Raw genomic sequence first — 26,076 nt, forward strand, 5'->3', positions numbered from 1 at the left:
GACGGCGAGGCCGACGACCAAAATGCGCAGAAGCGCACATCGTTCGACCGCACCGCGCATGCGCGATGGTGCACGGAACGTCCTGATGTCGGCGCCATGACGTGCAACAACTGTGGCTTCGCCCATTTAAAGCAGCAATGTCCTGCGAAATCTCGACACTGTCTCCAGTGTGGCCACTACACAGCCCTGTGCAGATCTGCTCAACTGACCAACGCACAGCGATCCCAGCCACAGCGCGGAAACATCCGGTCAGTACAGCAACCCGCTGCAGACTCCGACTCCGACATGGTTCTAGATCCCGACACCGAGAGCCTCACATCCCGATTCCGGGTGGGCATCATCACCAACCATACGATGCTTTCCGTCAAAAAGGTGAAACAACTCCCAGTGATGAGCATTGATCCGGACGACAAGTAGTTTGCCACCCTTACGGTCAACAAGGCTCACATACACTTCAGGCTGGACACCAGCGCTTCAGCGAACCTCATTTCAAAGTCTGACCTGATCCGCGTCAAGCTGAGCTTTCTTCCACCGGCCTGCCAGCTCCTCGACTATAATGGCAATGCCATTGCTGCCAGTGGCTCATGCCAGCTTGCGGAATCCCATCGTTCCTCAAAAGCAACCCTGCGTTTTGAAATTGTGGGATCCAACAGAGCTTCCCTGCTCGGTACTCAAGCCTGCAAACTCCTGAATCTTGTGCAGCGGGTTCACACCATGTCGCCCGCTGAGGCTACGGCCTCGCCAGATGTCACCCAAACCCAATTAGATGACATCATAGCACAATACCACAGCGCCAAATGCCACCTGTGGTCCATGCACCGCGTCGGGTGCCGGCACCCCTTAAGGACCACCAAAAGGAGCAGCTGCAAGACCTCCAGGACCAGGGCGTCATTTCTCAGGTCACGGAACCCACGGACTGGGTTAGCTCCATGGTTTGTGTCAAAAAACCGTCAGGGGAACTTCGCATTTGTATCGACCCCAAAGATTTGAACCGTAACATCATGAGGGAACACTACCCAATACCTAAACGAGAAGAGCTCACCAGCGAAATGGCTCATGCCAAGTTTTTCACAAAGCTGGATGCCTCCAAGGGGTTTTGGCAAATACTGCTGGACGCATCCAGTCGAAAGCTGTGCACATTTAACACCCCGTTTGGTTGTTACTGTTACAACCGGATGTCCTTTGGCATCATCTCCGCCTCGGAGGTGTTCCACCGAATAATGGAGCAAATGATGGAGGGCATTGAGGGGGTGCGAGTGTACGGCGATGATATCATTATCTGGTCCACAATTCCTCAGGAGCACATCGATCGCCTCAAACGAGTGTTCCATAGGATCCACGAGCATGGCCTCTGACTCAACAGAGCCAAATGATCGTTCGGTCAAGCAGAAATAAAGGTCCTTGGCGACCATATTTCGTAGTTCGGTGTGCAGCCAGATGCAGACAAGGTGTCAGTGATCAACGCCATGAAGACCCCGGAGGACAAGAAGGCGGCCCTCCGCTTCCTAGGGATGGTTAACTTCCTTGGGAAGTTTATCCCCAACCTTGCATCACACACCACAGCTCTCCGTCATCTTGTTAAAAAAACTACCGACTTCCAGTGGCTCCCCGCTCATGAGCGAGAGTGGCGTGAACTCAGGGCAAAACTCACCAAGGCCCCGGTACTGGAATTTTTCGACCCTGCCAAGGAGACGAAGATCTCCACCGATGCGATCCAGGCTGGCATTGGGGCAGTTCTCCTCCAGCGGGACGAATCCTCCTCTTGGGCCCCAGTCGCATATGCATCTAGAGCCATGACACCTACTGAGCAACGATATGCTCAAGATTGAAAAAGAATGCCTGGGCCTCCTCACGGGGATTGACAAATTCCATGATTATGTGTATGGACTCCCCAAATTCACGGTCGAGATGGACCACAGGCCATTTGTACACATCATCCAGAAAGACCTCAATGATATGACGCCACGCCTACAACGTATCCTCCTTAAACTCCGCCGCTACGATTTCGACCTGGTCTACACCCCGGGCAAGGAGCTCATTGTGGCCGACGCACTCTTTAGATCCATCACCACGCCGTGTGAGCAGTCGGACTTTGTCTGTCAGATAGACGCTCAGATGAAGTTTTGTGCATCCAACTTTCCGACCACTGATGAAAGGGTCGTACAGATTCGTCAGGAGACGGGCAGGGATCCTTTACTCCAGCGGGTCATGCGCCATCTCACGGATGGTTGGCAAAAGGGGCAGTGCCCAGAGTTCTATAATGTAAAGGATGATCTGGCGGTAGTGGACGGCATACTAATGAAACTGGACAGGATATTAATCCCACAAAGCATGCGAGAGCTGGTCCTCGGCCAAATCCACGAAGGTCACCTGGGGGTCGAAAAATGTCGCCATCAAGTCCGAGAGGTAGTATATTGGCCAGGCATCAGTCAGGATATCGCCAACATGGTTCTCAATAGCCCAACGTGTCAAAGGTTCCAGCCGGCTCAGCCGAAAGAGACTTTGCAGTCGCATGAACTGGTGTCCTCCCCATGGTCCAAAGTTGGTATTGACCTCTTTCATGCAAAGGGCCGAGACTATGTCCTCCTCGTGGACTATTTTTCTAACTACCCCGAGCTGGTCAGACTGACTGACCTCATATCAGCAACAGTCATCAAGGCATGCAAGGAGACCTTTGCCCGTCATGGCATTCCACTTACAGTCATGACTGATAATGGCCCTTGCTTCTTCAGCCAGGAGTGGACGGATTTTGCCCGGTGTGGTGGTATGATTTGCCTAGCTGTCTGCATTGGTGCAGAACACCGGCTTACCATTGGCCCTGGTCGGTCATGTGCCTCTTGACCGATTGGTTGAGACCAGTCATGTGATGGCTCTCCGATTGGTCGAGAGGCTGAGTTAACCACGCCTCCATACCGAGGTATAAATAGTCAGAACGCCCGCCGGTCGTCCATTTTATTGTAGTTGACCACAGGACTAAGTTCTAGCTTATTAAAGCCTAACTTTTGTACAGCAACTCGTCTCGCGCGCAATTGATGGCTCATCACCCGGCAGTACAATTTTACACCCCCACCCTGCCTCCCCCTTTCAGGACCCCCCATCCTTCATCCCCCCCCCCCAACCTTTATTAGGCCCCTTCATATCCAACCTTCACCCACCCACTCAAGCTTCATATACCCCATTTCATGGGCATGGCTTCCCTCAGGCCCAGATCCTTGGCTGTGCCACCCTGGCACAAGGGCACCCTGGTACTGCCACCCAGGCACCTTGGATGTGCTATGTGGAGATCTTGTCAGTGCCCTTATGCCAGATGTAGAGCCAGAGGGCCACTTCTCACTATCCCCAACTACTCTGTGAGGCCTCCCAGGTGCAGTTAGGTCTTGTCCATGTTTTTGTTGACCAGTACTAAACGGCGTACGGCTTATTTAAATATGCTGATCTGGGTGCAACGTCTCCCTCGGGTAGTGGTGGAAGGGAGTGTCTCAAAATGGAGAAAGGTTCCGTGCTCGGACCACTGTTGTTTGTGATATACATAAATGATCTGGACGAAGGTATAGGTGGTCTGATGAGCAAGTTTGCAGATGATACTAAGATTGGTGGAGTTGCAGATAGCGAGGCGGACTGTCAGAGAATACAGCAAAATATAGATAGATTGGAGAGTTGGGCAGAGAAATGGCAGATGGAGTTCAATCCAGGCAAATGCGAGGTGATGCATTTTGGAAGATCTAATTCAAGAGCGGACTATATGGTCAATGGAAGAGTCCTGGGGAAAATTGATGTACAGAGAGATCTGGGAGTTCAGGTCCATTGTACCCTGAAGGTGGCAACGCAGGTCGATAGAGTGGTCAAGAAGTCATACAGCATGCTTGCCTTCATCGGACGGGGTATTGAGTACAAGAGTCAGAAGGTCATGTTACAGTTGTATCAGACTTTGGTTAGGCCACATTTGGAATACTGCGTGCAGTTCTGGTCGCCACATTACCAGAAGGATGTGGATGCTTTGGAGAGGGCGCAGAGGAGGTTCACCAGGATGTTGCCTGGTACGGAGGGTGCTAGCTATGAAGAAAGGTTGAGTAGATTAGGATTGTTTTCATTGGAAAGACGGAGGTTGAGGGGAGACCTGATTGAGGTCTACAAAATTATGAGAGGTATGGACAGGGTGGATAGCAACAAGCTTTTCCCAAGAGTGGCGGTGTCAATTACAAGGGGTCACGATTTCAAGGTGAGAGGGGGAAAGTTTAAGGGAGATGTGCGTGGAAAGTTTTTTACGCAGAGGGTGGTGGGTGCCTGGAATGCTTTGCCAGCGGAGGTGGTAGAGGCGGACACGATAGCATAATTTAAGATGCATCTGGACAGATATATGAACGGGCGGGGAACAGAGGGAAGTAGATCCTTGGAAAATAGGCAACAGGTTTAGATAAAGGATCTGGATCGGCGCAGGCTGGGAGGGCCGAAGGGCCTGTTCCTGTGCTGTAATTTTCTTTGTTCTTTGTAATTAGAATGTCAAGAGCCCTCGCTATAGCCTGTAAATAAAGACTAGTTTTTAACTCCAAGTGTTTTCATCTGGTTTCTCATAAGAGTGAGGGTACAGTACACTACAGTCAAACAACTGTATAATTTTTCCCTCAACACTGTGATACAGGCTTCCCCTTGGACTGGTCTCCCTGACACTGTGATACAGGCCTCACCACGGCCTGGTGTGCCTGGCACTGTGATACAGGCCTCATCATGACCTGGTGTCCCTGACACTGTGATACAGGCCTCACCACGGCCTGGTGTGCCTGGCACTGTGATACAGGACTCCCCTTGGACTGGTGTCCCTGACACTGTGATACAGGCCTCCCCATGGACTGGTGTCCCTGACACTGTGATACAGGTCCCTGACACTGTGATACAGGCCTCCCCATGGACTGGTCTCCCTGACACTGTGATACAGGCCTCCCCATGGACTGGTGTCCCTGACATTGTGATACAGGCCTCCCCATGGACTGGTGTCCCTGACACTGTGATACAGGCCTCACCATGGCCTGGTGTGCCTGGCATTGTGATTCAGGTCTTCCCTTGGACTGGTGTCCCTGACACTGTGATACAGGCCTCCCATGGCCTGGTGTCCCTGACATTGTGATACAGGCCTCCCCATGGACTGGTGTCCCTGACATTGTGATACAGGCCTCCCCATGGACTGATCTCCCTGACACTGTGATACAGGCCTCCCATGGCCTGGTGTCCCTGACACTGTGATACAGGCCTCACCATGGCCTGGTGTCCCTGACATTGTGATACAGGCCTCCCCATGGACTGGTGTGCCTGGCACTGTGATACAGGCCTCCCCTTAGACTGGTGTCCCTGACATTATGATACAGACATCCCACGGAATGTGTCCCTAACACTGTGGTACAGGGCTCTCCATATACTGCTATCCCAGACAATGTACAGGCCTCCCCTTGGACTGGTGTCCCCAACACTGTGATACAGACCTCCTCATAGACTGGTGTCCCTGACACTGTGATACTCGCCTCCCCATGGACTGGTGTCCCTGACACTGTGATACAGGTCCCTGACACTGTGATACAGGCCTCCCCATGGACTGGTCTCCCTGACACTGTGATACAGGCCTCCCCATGGACTGGTGTCCCTGACATTGTGATACAGGCCTCCCCATGGACTGGTCTCCCTGACACTGTGATACAGGCCTCCCCTTGGACTGGTGTCCCTGACACTGTGATACAGGCCTCACCATGGCCTGGTGTGCCTGGCATTGTGATTCAGGTCTTCCCTTGGACTGGTGTCCCTGACACTGTGATACAGGCCTCCCATGGCCTGGTGTCCCTGACATTGTGATACAGGCCTCCCCATGGACTGATCTCCCTGACACTGTGATACAGGCCTCCCATGGCCTGGTGTCCCTGACACTGTGATACAGGCCTCACCATGGCCTGGTGTCCCTGACATTGTGATACAGGCCTCCCCATGGACTGGTGTGCCTGACACTGTGATACAGGCCTCCCCATGGACTGGTCTCCCTGACACTGTGATACAGGCCTCCCCATGGACTGGTGTCCCTGACACTGTGATACAGGCCTCACCATGGCCTGGTGTGCCTGGCATTGTGATTCAGGTCTTCCCTTGGACTGGTGTCCCTGACACTGTGATACAGGCCTCACCATGGCCTGGTGTCCCTGACATTGTGATACAGGCCTCCCATGGCCTGGTGTCCCTGACACTGTGATACAGGCCTCCCCTTAGACTGGTGTCCCTGACATTATGATACAGACGTCCCACGGAATGTCTCCCTAACACTGTGGTACAGGGCTCTCCATATACTGCTATCCCAGACAATGTACAGGCCTCCCCTTGGACTGGTGTCCCCAACACTGTGATACAGACCTCCTCATAGACTGGTGTCCCTGACACTGTGATACTCGCCTCCCCATGGACCGATAGCCCCAACACTGTGATACAGACCTCCCCATGGACTGGTGTCCCTGACACTGTGATACAGGTCCCTGACACTGTGATACAGGCCTCCCCATGGACTGGTCTCCCTGACACTGTGATACAGGCCTCCCCATGGACTGGTGTCCCTGACATTGTGATACAGGCCTCCCCATGGACTGGTCTCCCTGACACTGTGATACAGGCCTCCCCTTGGACTGGTGTCCCTGACACTGTGATACAGGCCTCACCATGGCCTGGTGTGCCTGGCATTGTGATTCAGGTCTTCCCTTGGACTGGTGTCCCTGACACTGTGATACAGGCCTCCCATGGCCTGGTGTCCCTGACATTGTGATACAGGCCTCCCCATGGACTGATCTCCCTGACACTGTGATACAGGCCTCCCATGGCCTGGTGTCCCTGACACTGTGATACAGGCCTCACCATGGCCTGGTGTCCCTGACATTGTGATACAGGCCTCCCCATGGACTGGTGTGCCTGACACTGTGATACAGGCCTCCCCATGGACTGGTCTCCCTGACACTGTGATACAGGCCTCCCCATGGACTGGTGTCCCTGACACTGTGATACAGGCCTCACCATGGCCTGGTGTGCCTGGCATTGTGATTCAGGTCTTCCCTTGGACTGGTGTCCCTGACACTGTGATACAGGCCTCACCATGGCCTGGTGTCCCTGACATTGTGATACAGGCCTCCCATGGCCTGGTGTCCCTGACACTGTGATACAGGCCTCCCCTTAGACTGGTGTCCCTGACATTATGATACAGACGTCCCACGGAATGTGTCCCTAACACTGTGGTACAGGGCTCTCCATATACTGCTATCCCAGACAATGTACAGGCCTCCCCTTGGACTGGTGTCCCCAACACTGTGATACAGACCTCCTCATAGACTGGTGTCCCTGACACTGTGATACTCGCCTCCCCATGGACCGATAGCCCCAACACTGTGATACAGACCTCCTCATAGACTGGTGTCCCTGACACTGTGATACAGGCCTCCACATGCACTGGAGCCTCTGACACTGTGATACAGGTCTCCACATGCACTGGTGTCCCTGACACTGTGATACAGGAGTCTAAGTAGACTGACGTCCATGACTCTACAATGACTCCCCATATTGCTTGACACCTTTGTGCCTCACCATAAGTGTACGGGCCGAAGGGTGTCGGTGAGGGCATGATGTTTACGTCCCTGACTTCTGATAATGCTTTGGTCAGCCTTGGGGTCAGACAATCGGATCTCGCCTCCTTGGTGGTCTGACTCATTAACTGAGGGACCAGGTCGAGTACCAGCATTCGCTCCCTGTAGCATTCCTGCAATTTCTTTCGAGCAGCATCCAGTTTCTGGAAGGGGAACACAGACAATATCATGGAAGGAGTGAGTGACTGGAGAAACTGCACATCTGACTTGCTTTATTATGCAGCACAAAGTAACCGTCATCTCGTTTTAATTATTTTTTGGCCACGAGCAAGGCTCCAAGAATACGTCTTATCCAGAAATGCAGGTTCACGGCCAAGCAGACAATAATCTGGACACTCCAAGGGGAAAGTTGAATGAAAGGTGTCAGTGACGACTGAGGTTTTCCCCAAACCATTCGCAAGAGCTATTATACCCCAACCTGCGATCAGGTAGTGGAGCACAGGTCATTAGTGACTGTGTGAAGACTCACTTCACTGCGTGATAGGATAACAAACTCTGATATGTACCGAAGGCTGTACTGTACCTGCCCTGGGAGTGTTTGATGGGACAGTGTCAAGGGAGATTTACTCTCTTTCTAACCTCGTGCTGTACCTGTCCTGGGAGTGTTTGATGGTGACAGTGTAGGGGGAGCTTTACTCTGTATCTAACCCCGTGCTGTACCTGTCCTGGGAGTGTTTGATGGGGACAGTGTAAAGGGAGCTTTACTCTGTATCTAACCCCGTGCTGTACCTGTCCTGGGAGTGTTTGATGGGGAGAGTGTAGAGGGAGCTTTACTCTGTATCTAACCCTGTGCTGTACCTGTCCTGGGAGTGTTTGATGGGGACAGTGTAGAGGGAGCTTTACTCTGTATCTAACCCTGTGCTATACCTGTCCTGGGAGTGTTTAATGGGACAGTGTAGAGGGAGCTTTGTATCTAACCCCGTGCTGTACCTGTCCTGGGAGTGTTTGATGGGACAGTGTAGAGGGAGCTTTACTCTGTATCTAACCCCGTGCTGTACCTGTCCTGGGAGTGTTTGATGGGGACAGTGTAGAGGGAGCTTTACTCTGTATCTAACTCTGTGCTGTACCTGTCCTGGGAGTGTTTGATGGGACAGTGTAGAGGGAGCTTTACTCTGTATATAACCCCGTGCTATACCTGTCCTGGGAGTGTTTGATGGGGACAGTGTAAAGGGAGCTTTACTCTGTATCTAACCCTGTGCTGTACCTGTCCTGGGAGTGTTTGATGGGGACAGTGTAGAGGGAGCTTTACTCTGTATCTAACCCCGTGCTGTACCTGTCCTGGGAGTGTTTGATGGGGACAGTGTAGAGGGAGCTTTACTCTGTATCTAACCCTGTGCTGTACCTGTCCTGGGAGTGTTTGATGGGGACAGTGTAGAGGGAGCTTTACTCTGTATCTAACCCTGTGCTATACCTGTCCTGGGAGTGTTTAATGGGACAGTGTAGAGGGAGCTTTGTATCTAACCCCGTGCTGTACCTGTCCTGGGAGTGTTTGATGGGACAGTGTAGAGGGAGCTTTACTCTCTATCTAACCCCGTGCTGTACTGTCCTGGGAGTGTTTGATGGGGACAGTGTAGAGGGAGCTTTACTCTGTATCTAACTCTGTGCTGTACCTGTCCTGGGAGTGTTTGATGGGACAGTGTAGAGGGAGATTTACTCTGTATATAACCCCGTGCTGTACCTGTCCTGGGAGTGTTTGATGGGACAGTGTAGAGGGACCTTTACTCTGTATCTAACTCTGTGCTGTACCTGTCCTGGGAGTGTTTGATGGGACTGTGTAGAGGGAGATTTACTCTGTATGTAACACTGTACTGTCCCTGCCCTGGCAGTGTGTGATGGGATAATGTAGAGGGAGCTTTACTCTGTATCTAACCCCGTGCTGTACCTGTCCTGGGAGTTATTGATGGGACAGTGTAGAGGGAGCTTTATTCTGCATCAACCCATGCTGTATTTGTCCTGGGAGTGTTTGATGGGACAGTGTAGAGGCAGCTTTACTCTGTATCTAACCCCGTGCTGTACCTGTCCTGGGAGTTATTGATGGGACAGTGTAGAGAGAGCTTTATTCTGTATCTAACCCGTGCTGTATTTGTCCTGGGAGTGTTTGATGGGACAGTGTAGAGGGAGCTTTACTCTGTATCTAACCCCGTGCTGTACCTGTCCTGGGAGCGTTTGATGGGACAGTGTAGAGAGAGCTTTACTCTGTATCTAACCCCATGCTGTGCCTGTCCTGGTAGTGTTTGATGGGACAGTGTAGAGGGAGCTTTACTCTGTATCTAACCCCGTGCTGTACCTGTCCTGGGAGTGTTTGATGGGGACAGTATAGAGGGAGCTTTACTCTGTATCTAACCCTGTGCTGTACCTGTCCTGGGAGTGTTTGATGGGGACAGTGTAGAGGGAGCTTTACTCTGTATCCAACTCTGTGCTGTACCTGTCCTGGGAGTGTTTGATGGGACAGTGTAGAGGGAGCTTTACTCTGTATCTAACCCCATGCTGTACCTGTCCTGGGAGTGTTTGATGAGGACAGTGTAGAGGGAGATTTACTCTGTATGTAACACTGTACTGTCCCTGCCCTGGGAGTGTTTGATGGGATAATATAGAGGGAGCTTTACTCTGTATCTAACCCTGCGCTGTACCTGTCCTGGGAGTTATTGATGGGACAGTGTAGAGGGAGCTTTACTCTGTATCTAACCACGTGCTGTACCTGTCTGGGAGTGTTTGATGGGACAGTGTAGAGGGAGCTTTATTCTGTATCTAACCCGTGCTGTATTTGTCCTGGGAGTGTTTGATGGGACAGTGTAGGGGGAGCTTTACTCTGTATCTGACCCCGTGCTGTACCTGTCCTGGGGGTTATTGATGGGACAGTGTAGAGGGAGCTTTATTCTGTATCTAACCCGTGCTGTATTTGTCCTGGGAGTGTTTGATGGGACAGTGTAGAGGGAGCTTTACTCTGTATCTAACCCTGTGCTGTACCTGTCCTGGGAGTGTTTGATGGGATAGTGTAGAGGGAGATTTACTCTGTATGTAACACTGTACTGTCCCTGCCCTGGGAGTGTTTGATGGGATAATATAGAGGGAGCTTTACTCTGTATCTAACCCTGTGCTGTACCTGTCCTGGGAGTTATTGATGGGACAGTGTAGAGGGAGCTTTACTCTGTATCTAACCCTGTGCTGTACCTGTCCTGGGAGTGTTTGATGGGACAGTGTAGAGGGAGCTTTACTCTGTATATAACCCCGTGCTATACCTGTCTTGGGAGTGTTTGATGGGGACAGTGTAAAGGGAGCTTTACTCTGTATCTAACCCTGTGCTGTACCTGTCCTGGGAGTGTTTGATGGGGACAGTGTAGAGGGAGCTTTACTCTGTATCTAACCCCGTGCTGTACCTGTCCTGGGAGTGTTTGATGGGGACAGTGTAGAGGGAGCTTTACTCTGTATCTAACCCTGTGCTGTACCTGTCCTGGGAGTGTTTGATGGGGACAGTGTAGAGGGAGCTTTACTCTGTATCTAACCCTGTGCTATACCTGTCCTGGGAGTGTTTAATGGGACAGTGTAGAGGGAGCTTTGTATCTAACCCCGTGCTGTACCTGTCCTGGGAGTGTTTGATGGGACAGTGTAGAGGGAGCTTTACTCTCTATCTAACCCCGTGCTGTACTGTCCTGGGAGTGTTTGATGGGGACAGTGTAGAGGGAGCTTTACTCTGTATCTAACTCTGTGCTGTACCTGTCCTGGGAGTGTTTGATGGGACAGTGTAGAGGGAGATTTACTCTGTATATAACCCCGTGCTGTACCTGTCCTGGGAGTGTTTGATGGGACAGTGTAGAGGGACCTTTACTCTGTATCTAACTCTGTGCTGTACCTGTCCTGGGAGTGTTTGATGGGACTGTGTAGAGGGAGATTTACTCTGTATGTAACACTGTACTGTCCCTGCCCTGGCAGTGTGTGATGGGATAATGTAGAGGGAGCTTTACTCTGTATCTAACCCCGTGCTGTACCTGTCCTGGGAGTTATTGATGGGACAGTGTAGAGGGAGCTTTATTCTGCATCAACCCATGCTGTATTTGTCCTGGGAGTGTTTGATGGGACAGTGTAGAGGCAGCTTTACTCTGTATCTAACCCCGTGCTGTACCTGTCCTGGGAGTTATTGATGGGACAGTGTAGAGAGAGCTTTATTCTGTATCTAACCCGTGCTGTATTTGTCCTGGGAGTGTTTGATGGGACAGTGTAGAGGGAGCTTTACTCTGTATCTAACCCCGTGCTGTACCTGTCCTGGGAGCGTTTGATGGGACAGTGTAGAGAGAGCTTTACTCTGTATCTAACCCCATGCTGTGCCTGTCCTGGTAGTGTTTGATGGGACAGTGTAGAGGGAGCTTTACTCTGTATCTAACCCCGTGCTGTACCTGTCCTGGGAGTGTTTGATGGGGACAGTATAGAGGGAGCTTACTCTGTATCTAACCCTGTGCTGTACCTGTCCTGGGAGTGTTTGATGGGGACAGTGTAGAGGGAGCTTTACTCTGTATCCAACTCTGTGCTGTACCTGTCCTGGGAGTGTTTGATGGGACAGTGTAGAGGGAGCTTTACTCTGTATCTAACCCCATGCTGTACCTGTCCTGGGAGTGTTTGATGAGGACAGTGTAGAGGGAGATTTACTCTGTATGTAACACTGTACTGTCCCTGCCCTGGGAGTGTTTGATGGGATAATATAGAGGGAGCTTTACTCTGTATCTAACCCTGCGCTGTACCTGTCCTGGGAGTTATTGATGGGACAGTGTAGAGGGAGCTTTACTCTGTATCTAACCACGTGCTGTACCTGTCTGGGAGTGTTTGATGGGACAGTGTAGAGGGAGCTTTATTCTGTATCTAACCCGTGCTGTATTTGTCCTGGGAGTGTTTGATGGGACAGTGTAGGGGGAGCTTTACTCTGTATCTGACCCCGTGCTGTACCTGTCCTGGGGGTTATTGATGGGACAGTGTAGAGGGAGCTTTATTCTGTATCTAACCCGTGCTGTATTTGTCCTGGGAGTGTTTGATGGGACAGTGTAGAGGGAGCTTTACTCTGTATCTAACCCTGTGCTGTACCTGTCCTGGGAGTGTTTGATGGGATAGTGTAGAGGGAGATTTACTCTGTATGTAACACTGTACTGTCCCTGCCCTGGGAGTGTTTGATGGGATAATATAGAGGGAGCTTTACTCTGTATCTAACCCTGTGCTGTACCTGTCCTGGGAGTTATTGATGGGACAGTGTAGAGGGAGCTTTACTCTGTATCTAACCCTGTGCTGTACCTGTCCTGGGAGTGTTTGATGGGACAGTGTAGAGGGAGCTTTACTCTGTATATAACCCCGTGCTATACCTGTCTTGGGAGTGTTTGATGGGGACAGTGTAAAGGGAGCTTTACTCTGTATCTAACCCTGTGCTGTACCTGTCCTGGGAGTGTTTGATGGGGACAGTGTAGAGGGAGCTTTACTCTGTATCTAACCCCGTGCTGTACCTGTCCTGGGAGTGTTTGATGGGGACAGTGTAGAGGGAGCTTTACTCTGTATCTAACCCTGTGCTGTACCTGTCCTGGGAGTGTTTGATGGGGACAGTGTAGAGGGAGCTTTACTCTGTATCTAACCCTGTGCTATACCTGTCCTGGGAGTGTTTAATGGGACAGTGTAGAGGGAGCTTTGTATCTAACCCCGTGCTGTACCTGTCCTGGGAGTGTTTGATGGGACAGTGTAGAGGGAGCTTTACTCTCTATCTAACCCCGTGCTGTACTGTCCTGGGAGTGTTTGATGGGGACAGTGTAGAGGGAGCTTTACTCTGTATCTAACTCTGTGCTGTACCTGTCCTGGGAGTGTTTGATGGGACAGTGTAGAGGGAGATTTACTCTGTATATAACCCCGTGCTGTACCTGTCCTGGGAGTGTTTGATGGGACAGTGTAGAGGGACCTTTACTCTGTATCTAACTCTGTGCTGTACCTGTCCTGGGAGTGTTTGATGGGACTGTGTAGAGGGAGATTTACTCTGTATGTAACACTGTACTGTCCCTGCCCTGGCAGTGTGTGATGGGATAATGTAGAGGGAGCTTTACTCTGTATCTAACCCCGTGCTGTACCTGTCCTGGGAGTTATTGATGGGACAGTGTAGAGGGAGCTTTATTCTGCATCAACCCATGCTGTATTTGTCCTGGGAGTGTTTGATGGGACAGTGTAGAGGCAGCTTTACTCTGTATCTAACCCCGTGCTGTACCTGTCCTGGGAGTTATTGATGGGACAGTGTAGAGAGAGCTTTATTCTGTATCTAACCCGTGCTGTATTTGTCCTGGGAGTGTTTGATGGGACAGTGTAGAGGGAGCTTTACTCTGTATCTAACCCCGTGCTGTACCTGTCCTGGGAGCGTTTGATGGGACAGTGTAGAGAGAGCTTTACTCTGTATCTAACCCCATGCTGTGCCTGTCCTGGTAGTGTTTGATGGGACAGTGTAGAGGGAGCTTTACTCTGTATCTAACCCCGTGCTGTACCTGTCCTGGGAGTGTTTGATGGGGACAGTATAGAGGGAGCTTTACTCTGTATCTAACCCTGTGCTGTACCTGTCCTGGGAGTGTTTGATGGGGACAGTGTAGAGGGAGCTTTACTCTGTATCCAACTCTGTGCTGTACCTGTCCTGGGAGTGTTTGATGGGACAGTGTAGAGGGAGCTTTACTCTGTATCTAACCCCATGCTGTACCTGTCCTGGGAGTGTTTGATGAGGACAGTGTAGAGGGAGATTTACTCTGTATGTAACACTGTACTGTCCCTGCCCTGGGAGTGTTTGATGGGATAATATAGAGGGAGCTTTACTCTGTATCTAACCCTGTGCTGTACCTGTCCTGGGAGTTATTGATGGGACAGTGTAGAGGGAGCTTTACTCTGTATCTAACCACGTGCTGTACCTGTCTGGGAGTGTTTGATGGGACAGTGTAGAGGGAGCTTTATTCTGTATCTAACCCGTGCTGTATTTGTCCTGGGAGTGTTTGATGGGACAGTGTAGGGGGAGCTTTACTCTGTATCTGACCCCGTGCTGTACCTGTCCTGGGGGTTATTGATGGGACAGTGTAGAGGGAGCTTTATTCTGTATCTAACCCGTGCTGTATTTGTCCTGGGAGTGTTTGATGGGACAGTGTAGAGGGAGCTTTACTCTGTATCTAACCCTGTGCTGTACCTGTCCTGGGAGTGTTTGATGGGATAGTGTAGAGGGAGATTTACTCTGTATGTAACACTGTACTGTCCCTGCCCTGGGAGTGTTTGATGGGATAATATAGAGGGAGCTTTACTCTGTATCTAACCCTGTGCTGTACCTGTCCTGGGAGTTATTGATGGGACAGTGTAGAGGGAGCTTTACTCTGTATCTAACCCTGTGCTGTACCTGTCCTGGGAGTGTTTGATGGGATAGTGTACTCTGTTTCTAAACCTGTGCTGCATCTGATGTTTCTTTTACAATAATCATTCTCAGTATGTTGCCATCAATAACGTGGCTGATGTTTGACTGCCCTCCCCTTTGTTGCCTTGAGAAGGTGGTAATGTGACATGGTTCATGAATTGTAGAAACAAAATAGGAGCAGGAGGAGGCCATCCACCCTTCAAGTCTGCTTCGCCATTCAACAAGATCATGGCTGACCTTCTATCTCAAAGCCACACTCCTGCGCTCGCCCCAGGCTCTTTGACACCTTTGGAGTCTAGAAGCCTGCTGTGGTCGAGAATTCCACAGGTTCAGCACCCTCTGAGTGAAATTTCTCCTCATCTTGGTCCTAAATGACCCACCCTGTATCCTGAGACTGTGTCCCCGGGTTCTAGACCCCCCCCCCCCCCCCCCCCCCCATCTCTGCATCCAGGCTGTCCGGCCCTGTCAGAATTTTATATATATTTCAATGAGATTTCCTCTCATTCTTCTGAACTGCAATGAATACAGGCCCAGTACTCAATCTGGCCTCATCCCAGGAATCAGTCTGGGGGGGGGGGGGGGGGGCGGGGGGGGGGGGGGGGTAACTTCACATTTATCCACATTACACTGCATCTGCCATGTATTTATCCATTCACTCGACTTACCTATTTGACCTTGAAGTCTCTTAACATTCTCCTCATGTCTCACATTCTCACCAAGTTTTGTGTCATCAGCTAACTTGCAAAATATTGCATTTGGTTCCCTCCTCTACATCATACATATTGTGAATAGCTGGGGTCCAAGCACTGATTCCTGCAGTACCCCACAAGCCACTACCTACCACTGTGAAAAGAACATAAGAACTAGGAGCAGGAGTAGGCCATCTGGCCCCTCGAGCCTGCTCCGCCATTCAATGAGATCATGGCTGATCTTATGTGGACTCAGCTCCACTTTCCGGCCCGAACACCATAACCCTTAATCCCTTTATTCTTCAAAAAACTATCTATCTTTATCTTAAAAACATTGAATGAAGGAGCCTCAACTGCTTCACTGGGCAAGGAATTCCGTAGATTCACAACCTTTGGGTGAAGAAGTTCCTCCTAAACTCAATCCTAAATCTACTTCTCCTTATTTTGAGGCTATGCCCTCTAGTTCTGCTTTCACCCGCCAGTGGAAACAACCTGCCCGCATCTATCCTATCTATTCCCTCCATAATTTTATATGTTTCCATAAGAAAAAGATCCATTTTGTTCCTATTCTGCTTCCTGACTGCGAACCAATTCTCAATCGATGCAAATATATTACCCCCAATCCCATGTGTTTTAATTTTGCACACTAACCTCTTACATGGGACTTTATCGAAAACTTTCTGAAAATCAAAATGCACCACTTCCACTGGTTCACCATTATCTATTCTGTAAGTTGCGTCCTCAAAAGATTCCATTTGGTTCATCAAACGTGGTTTTCCTTTCATAAATCCAAATTGACTTTATCTAATCCCATTGATATTTTCAAAGTGTCTTGTTATTGCATCCTTCACAAAAGATTCAAGCATTTTTCCCAGTACTGCTGATGGGCTAACTGGTCTGTAATTCCGTGTTTTCTCCCTCCTTTCCTTTTTTAAATAGCAGGTTACATTTGCCACCCTCCAGTCTGCTGGGACTGTTCCAGAATCCACAGAATTTTGGAAGATGACAACCAATGCATCCATTATTTCCCTGGCCACCAGCTGTAGTATAGACATAGAATTTACAGTGCAGAAGGAGGCCATTCGGCCCATCGAGTCTGCACCGGCTCTTGGAAAGAGCACCCCACCTAAGGTCCACACCTCCACCCTATCCCCATAACCCAGTAACCCCCACCCAACACTATGTGCAATTTTGGACACTAAGGGCAATTTAGCATGGCCAATCCACCTATCGTGGGATGTTGACTATCAGGCCCTGTGAATTTATCGACCTTCAGTCCCAGTAACTTCTCCAGCACTATGCTTTGAAATAATACTAATTTCCTACAACTCCTCTTTCTCAGTCGACCCTGGGTTCCCTAGCATTTCTGGGAAGTTATTTGTGCCTTCCTCCATGACAACACAGCCAAAGGAGTTGTTTAATTGTTCTGCCGTTTCCACTAAAGTAGCTGGTAATTGTTCTGTTGTGACGGTGAGTGATTGTTCTTATGCAACTGGAGAAATCAGGGTGGGCAGCTCAGAGGCAATCACATTGCTTTAATACCGATGTCATTGAACGGTGTCGCTGAACGGTGTCGCTGCCAGGAAAGTTTGGATGGAAAAACAAAACAAGGAGAACATCTTGAAGAGTTGGCGATTTGTGTGGATGGTTGCAGGAATTACAATTAGGAACCCAGGCAGCTACCCCCTCGCCCCCCCCCCCCCCCCCCCCCCTCCGCCAGCTAACCTGGAGTATGTCTTTTATTGTGTGCAACGGTGCTTCCATGGTCGGTTTGATCTCCTGCAGATGCTTCTTCTCCAGGCCAATCAACAAATCTGCTCCATCCAGTTCCTATAGAAACCAACAATGGGCCAGATCAATGCAACGAACAAAGGCTACACACAATAGTGTACGGAAAACTGTGGGAGCTTGGAGCAAAATGGGAGAATTTCCTCCGGCCCTATCTGCTTCTCAAAGCATCATCTCCGACCTCTCTCCCGCAACATTAAAGGGAGCACCTCCCCTCTCCTCATGCCACCAAAAGATCAGATTCACTCACCCCAGGATTAAGGGGATCAGATCCTCTCCATTATGTTAAAGGATCAGCTCCTCTCTCCCATGTTAAAGGGATCAGCTCCTCTCCCCCATGTTAAAGGGATCAGCTCCTCTCTCCCATGTTAAAGGGATCAGCCCCTCTCTCCCATGTTAAAGGGATCAGCCCCTCTCCCCATGTTAAAGGGATCAGCTCCTCTCCCCCATGTTAAAGGGATCAGCTCCTCTCTCCCATGTTAAAGGATCAGCTCCTCTCTCCCATGTTAAAGGGATCAGCCCCTCTCCCCCATGTTAAAGGGATCAGCCCCTCTCCCCCATGTTAAAGGGATCAGCTCCTCTCCCCCGTTAAAGGGATCAGCTCCTCTCCCCCATGTTAAAGGGATCAGCTCCTCTCCCCCATGTTAAAGGGATCAGCTCCTCACCCCCATGTTAAAGGGATCAGCTCCTCTCCCCCATGTTAAAGGGATCAGCTCCTCTCTCCCATGTTAAAGGGATCAGCCCCTCTCCCCCATGTTAAAGGGATCAGCTCCCCTCCCCCGTTAAAGGGATCAGCTCCTCTCTCCCATGTTAAAGGGATCAGCTCCTCTCTCCCATGTTAAAGGATCAGCTCCTCTCTCCCATGTTAAAGGGATCAGCTCCTCTCCCCCATGTTAAAGGGATCAGCTCCTCTCCCCCATGTTAAAGGGATCAGTCCCTCTCCCCCATGTTAAAGGGATCAGCTCCTCCCCCATGTTAAAGGGATCAGCTCCTCTCCCCCATGTTAAAGGGATCAGCTCCTCTCCCCCATGTTAAAGGGATCAGCTCCTCTCCCCCATGTTAAAGGGATCAGCCCCTCTCCCCATGTTAAAGGGATCAGCTCCTCTCCCCCATGTTAAAGGGATCAGCTCCTGTCCCCCATGTTAAAGGGATCAGCTCCTCTCCCCATGTTAAAGGGATCAGCTCCTCTCCCCCATGTTAAAGGGATCAGCTCCTCCCCCATGTTAAAGGGATCAGCCCCTCTCTCCCATGTTAAAGGGATCAGCTCCTCTCCCCCATGTTAAAGGGATCAGTCCCTCTCCCCCATGTTAAAGGGATCAGCTCCTCCCCCATGTTAAAGGGATCAGCCCCTCTCTCCCATGTTAAAGGGATCAGTCCCTCTCCCCCATGTTAAAGGGATCAGTCCCTCTCCCCCATGTTAAAGGGATCAGCCCCTCTCCCCCATGTTAAAGGGATCAGCCCCTCTCCCCCATGTTAAAGGGATCAGCCCCTCACCCCATGTTAAAGGGATCAGCTCCTCTCCCCCATGTTAAAGGGATCAGCTCTTCTCCCCCATGTTAAAGGGATCAGCCCCTCTCTCCCATGTTAAAGGGATCAGCTCCTCCCCCATGTTAAAGGGATCAGCTCCTCTCCCCCATGTTAAAGGGATCAGCTCCTCCCCCATGTTAAAGGGATCCTTTATCTCTCTCCATGCTGCTATTGAACGGCACTCTTTTATGACGCCGAATTCAGTTGCATTTTCTGCAATCAGGAGCTCCGCTCGCCAGGGCAGGAAGAGATTGGGTCGCCATTTTTAAATGGGTGGCACAGTAGCCCAGTGGTTAGCACTGTTGCTTCACCGCGCCAGAGTCCGAGGTTCGATTCCTGGCTTGGGTCACTGTCTGTGCGGTATCTGTACATTCTTCCCGTGTCTATGTGGGTTTCCTCTGGCTGCTCCGGTTTCCTCCCACAAATCCCAAAAGACGTGCTTGTTAGGTGAATTGGACATCCTGAATTCTCCCTCTGTGAGCCCGAACAGGGGCCAGAATGTGGCGACTAGGGGGTTTTCACAGTAACATCATTGCAGTGTTAATGTAAGCCTACTTGTGACAATAATAAAGATTATTATCTTGACCTCCCCTATCAGCAGTCCAGTGTGCCATCCTGACCACATTCCAACTACCGGGAGCCCCCGATCACCTGGGAATGCCGTTCCGCCTGGTCCCCGTTTGTGAGGCCAGTGCTAAACGGTGCTTGGCTGGAGTCTTTCGGCAATGCTGGTAAATCGCGGGGCGTTTAGATCGCTTACCTATGCAAATCTGGCTCCCACCCATTGTGGGCATGAATCAGATTGCGATGTCTCATGGGATCTCGCGGGACACAACGATCATCGGGAATCCCGGGAGGCCACTCGCGCGACCTACCGGTGCGCCCCTTCCTAATTTTGGCAGAATGCAGCCGGTAAATCGCACCCTATGATGCGGAGTGAAGGACATGTGGGAATGGACTGGCATCTACCTGGTTCTTCATCTATTGGAATGGTACAGAGACAGGAGTTAAACTGATTGGATCAGGATCATATTTGGGGTTCTTCAGTGGCTGGACGAGCTCTGGGACGTTTTAATGTGTTGAAAGACATGAAAAAAATCGCAATATCGCAATACCTGAAGAACCTGCTGGAAACATGCAAGGGTCGAAAAATCCCACCCATAGAATGAAAAAGCAAGTGAGTTATATTGAGGCGTTACGTCACACCGATTCAGCCTCAAGGGGAGTACTGTGTGTAATTCGGAGGTGCCATGGGCAGGATTCTGTGATCCTGAGGCTAAATGTTGACGCCGTCGGAAACGCCGTCGTGTTTCCCAACGGCGTCAACATGGCCTCAGGATCAGCAATGGCACTGGAGCGGCCCACGCTGCTGATCCCGGCGTCAACTGGGCGCCGCGGGGTCTGTGCATGCGCAGTGACACTGGCGCCAACGCGGCATGCGCAGTGGTTCCCTTCTCCGCGCCAGCCCCGACGCAACATGGCGTAGGGCTACAGGGGATGGTGCGGACGAAAGGAGGCCCCCAGCACGAAGGGACGGCCTGCCGATCGGTACGCCCTGACCGTGGGCCAGGCCACGACGGAGGCCCCACCCCGGGGTCAGAGTCCCCTCCCTCCCCCCTACAGGCCACCCCAGGACCCTCCCAGGCCGAGGTCCCACCGGCTGGGACCAGGTTAGAACTGTGCCGGTGACACGGGATTTTCGCTACGGCTGCTCGGACCATCCCGGGCCAGGAATCTGCTGGGGGGCCGCACCGACCATGTCAGCACCAATAGCACCGCGGAGAATCACGTCTCGGAGTCGGGGCACGGTCACAGCGATTCTCCGGCCCAGCCCCGGGCTGAGAGAATCCACCCCATATTCTCAGAAGGTCGTAAAGGCTTTGGAGAGGGTGACAAAAACATGGCAAGAATTATTCCAGGGATGTGGGGATTCAGTTGCGAGGATAGGTCGGAGATGCTGAGGACGTTCTCCGCGGGGAGGGGAAGGTTGGCTGGGTGATTTGGACGAGCAGAATCGGTCTTGAAAGACTACTAACCCGCTCCAAGGCGGGTCTCATCTTCCGCATATTGTTGGTCATGCGGTTCAGCACCAGGCCCTTGCGGACATCGGCCAGTGCCAGCCGCAGTCTGTCCCGGGTCTCCTTCAGCCTGAAGATCTCGCTGTTCATCCGGTTGATCTGGTCGCACAGGTGGCCGATGACCGAGCGGGTCTGCAGCGTGTAGCTGCCAATCTGCTCGTTGCTCTGCATGGCGCACAGGTCGCGCAGGAAGGGCAGCAGCTCCATCTCCACTTTGAAACCCCAACCGGAGTCAGTGCCCTCGGGGACCTTGTAGAGGATGTCAGAGCTCACGTCCTTCTCAGCTGTCATCTTGCACACGTTCTTCTTGGCCTCCTCTATGGCTTCCTGCTCCCTTTGGATCCTATCCTGCCGGGACTTGTACTTGGACAGGGATTCCGGGTTCTCCGACAGCTCCCCCGGGAGGTACTTGCAGCCTTTACTCCGGGCCAGACGGCGAGCTTGGTTCTCGAAGAGTGTAGCCGAGCGGAAGGGGGTGTCCTGGTAACGGTGGGCCGTGATCTCGATGGCCGCCTCAGCCAACCCCACCGTTTTGATGGCCCTGTCCCGCCAGGCTTTGGGGCCGATGGAGGCGGCGGGCACCTTGACGCTTTTCCACTCCATCTTCAACCTTGTCAGGCCTAGACCAGGAAGAAAGGAGAAGATTTTCAGTTGCAGCACAGTCAGGGGTGAGGCTAGGGGAGGCTGGGGGAGGGGAGGGGAGGGGAGGGGAGGAGAGGGACAACACACAAACCTCAGTCCCTCCACAGAGCGTCCGGTAACTCAGAGAGTCTCTGCCCCCATGCCACACAAGGGAGCCAATGACATAGTGTTATTGTCAATGGGCTAGTAATGCAGAGAGGCAGTGTAATGCTTTTGGGGACCCAGGTTCGAATCCCACCATGGCAGATGGTGAAATGACCTTGAAACCATTGTCATTTTTTGTAAAAACACATCTGGTTTGCTAGTGCCCCTTTAAGGAAGGCGTTCTGTCTGCGATACCTTGCCTCCATATGCACAACAATGTGGTTGACTCTTTTTTTCTAATATAAACTGAAAGTACCCTATTCATTATTTTTCCAATTACTTAACCTGCACATCTTTGGGTTGTGGGGTGTGACCCATGCCGACACGGGGAGAACGTGCAAACTCCAGATGGACAGTGAGCTGGGATCGAACCCGGGTCCTTGGGGCTGGATGTCATTGACACTTAGGTGCCCTCTGAAATGGCCCTAATAAGCCATTCAGTTCGAGGGTGTAATAGGGATGGGCAACAAATGCTAGCCCAGCCAGCAATGCCCACATCCCAGAACTCTTGCCACTCCCCCCAACATACCCACCACCATCCGTCTCCCACTTTCACCTGGAATCCAGGTAGATCTCCCGGGGATGGCTATTGTCATCCACACTCATTCGCTTCACTCACCCCTCAATTCTAGAATTGCTCCCTACTCCAAACAGCCTGCTGAACCCAAAGCACACCTCAGCCACAACAACTGGTTCCTGGTGCAACAGCCCTCACATCCCAATTCACACAACCCACAGCTCCCAACACTCACCCACAAAGTTCCTGTAACTCACTCTCCCTCCTGGTTCCTGCCATTCACACTCTCTACCGGATCCAGGTACTGACTCTCCCCTGGTTCCTGGTACTCTCTCTCTCACTCTCCCTGGTTCCTGGTACTCACTCTCTCTCCCTCCCTGGTTCCTGGTACTCACTCTCTCTCTCTCCCCTGGTTCCTGGTACTCACTCTCTCACTCTCCCTGGTTCCTGGTACTCACTCTCTCACTCTCCCTGGTTCCTGGTACTCACTCTCTCTCCCTCCCTGGTTCCTGGTACTCTCTCTTTCTCCCGGATCCTGGTACTGACTCTCCCCTGGGTCCTGGTACTCACTCTCTCTCTCTCAATGGTTCCTGGTACTGACTCTCCCCTGGTTCCTGGTACTCACTCTCTCTCTCCCGGATCCTGGTACTGACTCTCCCCTGGTTCCTGGTACTCACTCTCTCTCTCTCAATGGTTCCTGGTACTGACTCTCCCCTGGTTCCTGGTACTCTCTCTCCCTCCATGGTACCTGGTACTAACTCTCTCTCTCTCCCTGGTTCCTGGTACTCACTCTCTCTCTCTCCCTGGTTCCTGTCCTCACTCTCTCTCTCTCTCCCTGGTTCCTGGTACACTCTCTCTCTCTCCCTGGTTCCTGGTATTCACTCCCTCTCTCCCTGGTTCCTGGTACTCACTCTCTCTCTCCCTGGTTCCTGGTACTCACTCTCTCTCTCTCCCTGGTTCCTGGTACTCACTCTCTCTCTCCCTGGGTCCTGGTGCTCACTCTCTCTCCCTCCCTGGTTCCTGATACTCACTCTCTCTCTCCCTGGTTCCTGGTACTCACTCTCTCTCTCTCTCCCTGGCTCCTGGTGCTCACACTCTCTCTCTCCCTGGTTCCTGGTACTCACTCTCTCTCCCTCCCTGGTTCCTGGTACTCACTCTCTCTCTCTCTCTCCCTGGTTCCTGGTACTCTCTCTCACCCGCTGGTTCCTGGTACTCACTCTCTCTCTCTCCCTGGTTCCTGGTACTCACTCTCTCTCCCTCCCTGGTTCCTGGTACTCACTCTCTCTCTCTCTCCCTGGTTCCTGGTACTCTCTCTCACCCGCTGGTTCCTGGTACTCACTCTCTCTCTCCCTGGTTCCTGGTCCTCACTCTCTCTCTCTCCCTGGTTCCTGTTACTCACTCTCTCTCTCTCCCTGGTTCCTGTTACTCACTCTCTCTCTCTCCTGGTTCCTGGTACTCACTCTCTCTCTCTCTCCCTGGTTCCTGGGACTCACTCTCTCTCTCTCTCCCTGCTTCCTGGTACTCACTCTCCTGGTTCCTGGTATTGTCTGTCTCCTGGTTCCTGGTAATCCCTCAGTCTCTGTGTATACCTGAACGTGAAGAGATAGGAATTCCTGTTCAAAAGCCTTGTTGTTGTGACCAGTCCTGGAATTAACCAGCATCACAATTGACTCAAGGTGGCTGGGGGGGGGCACTATTTTGAGGTCGTCTGTTTCCATGGATACTAATACTCATCAACGCTTCTGGAATAGAATGAGAGGTACCTGATCAGAGGGGAGAGGGCTCGCAAATGCAAATGGGTGAGATAACCAGGGAGTGGATGTGGTATGTGGGTATGCTTATCAACCAGATGAGGTGGTCCAGTCGGGGAAACTCAATCTATATTGTATACAAGGTCAGCCAGTTCAGCACCAACCATTAAAACCTGGTGGGACACTACCAGAAGCTGTGTATTGTAGCCTTGGAAATAAACCTATGTCTCTTTGATACAGCTCGGTGTGGACTCTCCATGACTTCATAAAAGCTGGATACCTAGGAGAGGGGCTCGAGAATTAGAGGAGGAGGTAAGTAACCAGGAGAGAGGCTCAGTTACCAGGGTGGGGTCCTGTAATGGGGGTGGGGCTCATTAACTAGGGGAGGGGCTACTCACTTTAGATACCTGCAGGGTGCAGGTTGCTTGGGATTGGGGGGGGGGGGCTCCGTAGGTACAATATTTCTAGTTTGGTGGGGGAGGGTGAAAGCTAATTTGGCAAGGTGGGATGGTCTCCCTCTGTCACTGGTGGGTCGAGTACCGGCGGTTAAAATTAATGTGTTGCTGCGATTTCTGTTTATTTTCCAATTCCTGCCAAAGGCATTTTTTAGAGAGATTGAAGAGATGATTACCTCATTCATATGGGGAGGGAAGGTGGCCAGAATTAGAAAGGTGCTGCTACAGAGTGGAAGGCAGGCAGGGGGCGTGGGTCTTCCGAACCTGATGTATTATTACTGGGCGGCAAATGTGGAGAAGGTACGGAGCTGGGTCAGAGGGGTTGATTCCCAGTGGGTCAGAATGGAGGAGTTTGTGTAGAGGGTCGAGATAGAAGGCACTATCAACAGTGCCGATCCCGACGGCCCCGGAGAGATACTCAGGGAGACCAGTAGTAATAGCTTTGTTGAGAATTTGGAGGCAGTTTTGCCAGCACTTCGGGTTGGGAGCAGGGTCAAGGGAAATGCCGATTCGGGGGAACCATAGATTTGAGCCAGGGAAGTGGGATGGAAATTTTCGGAGATGGGAGGAGAAAGGAATCAGGACACTAAAAGATTTGTTTCTTGGGGATGGGTTTGCAGGATTGAAGGAGCTGTGAGCGAAGTATGGGCTGGAGCAGGGGGACATGTTTAGATACATGCAGGTTCGAGACTTTGCCAGAAAGGAGATACAGAGCATCCCAGTAGAGCCGGCCTCCACATTGCTGGAGGAGGTGCTGACGACAGGGGGACTGGAGACGGGGGTAGTGTCAGCGGTTTATGGAGCTATTTTGGAAGAGGAGAAGGCACCGCTAGATGGAATCAAGGCAAAGTGGGAGGAAGAGTTGGGAGAGGATATGGAGGACGGGTTGTGGTGTGAGGTGCTCCGGAGGGTGAACACCTCCACCTCGTCCGTGAGATTGGGGCTGATACAGCTGAAGGTGGTGTACAGAGCACACCTCACAAGGGCGAGGATGAGCCGGCTCTTTGAGGGGGTAGATGATGTGTGTGAACGTTGCGGGGGAGGCCCCGCAAAGCATGTTCATATGTTTTGGTCCTGTCCAAAGCTGGAGGGTTATTGGAAGGAGGTGTTTAGGGTAATCTCTAAAGTGGTGCACGTGAAACTGGATCCCGGGCCCTCGGGAGGCATATTCGGGGTGTCGGACCAGCCAGGGTTGGAAACGGGTGCAGAGGCAGATGTAGCCTTCGCCTCGTTGATCGCCCGAAGGCGGATCCTGTTGGGATGGAGATCAACCTCTCCACCCTGTGCCCTGGCGTGGCGGGAGGACCTGTTGGAATTCTTGACTCTTGAGAAGCTTAAGTTTGAACTGAGGGGGAAGGATGAAGGGGTTCTACAATTCATGGGCGTTATTCATTATGCACTTTCGAGAACAGGATTATATCGAACATTAGGGAATAG

General features: G+C 51.6%; 1 protein-coding gene across 1 annotated transcript in view; it reads right to left on the minus strand.

Annotated features, from left to right (window-relative positions):
- LOC119976374 (coiled-coil domain-containing protein 105-like) overlaps positions 1-26,076 on the minus strand; it is a 61,030-nt gene that overhangs the window by 23,528 nt on the left and 11,426 nt on the right. The window contains exons 2-4 of the mRNA XM_038816874.1: positions 21,089-21,750; positions 17,463-17,567; positions 7,597-7,798 (exon numbers count right to left, since the gene is read on the minus strand). Coding sequence (XP_038672802.1) covers positions 7,597-7,798; positions 17,463-17,567; positions 21,089-21,733 — 952 coding nt within the window. The 5' untranslated portion in view covers positions 21,734-21,750. The remainder of the gene's footprint in view (positions 1-7,596; positions 7,799-17,462; positions 17,568-21,088; positions 21,751-26,076) is intronic.

The sequence above is a fragment of the Scyliorhinus canicula genome, chromosome 13 (assembly GCF_902713615.1).
Source record: "Scyliorhinus canicula chromosome 13, sScyCan1.1, whole genome shotgun sequence".
Classification (NCBI taxonomy): domain Eukaryota; kingdom Metazoa; phylum Chordata; class Chondrichthyes; order Carcharhiniformes; family Scyliorhinidae; genus Scyliorhinus; species Scyliorhinus canicula.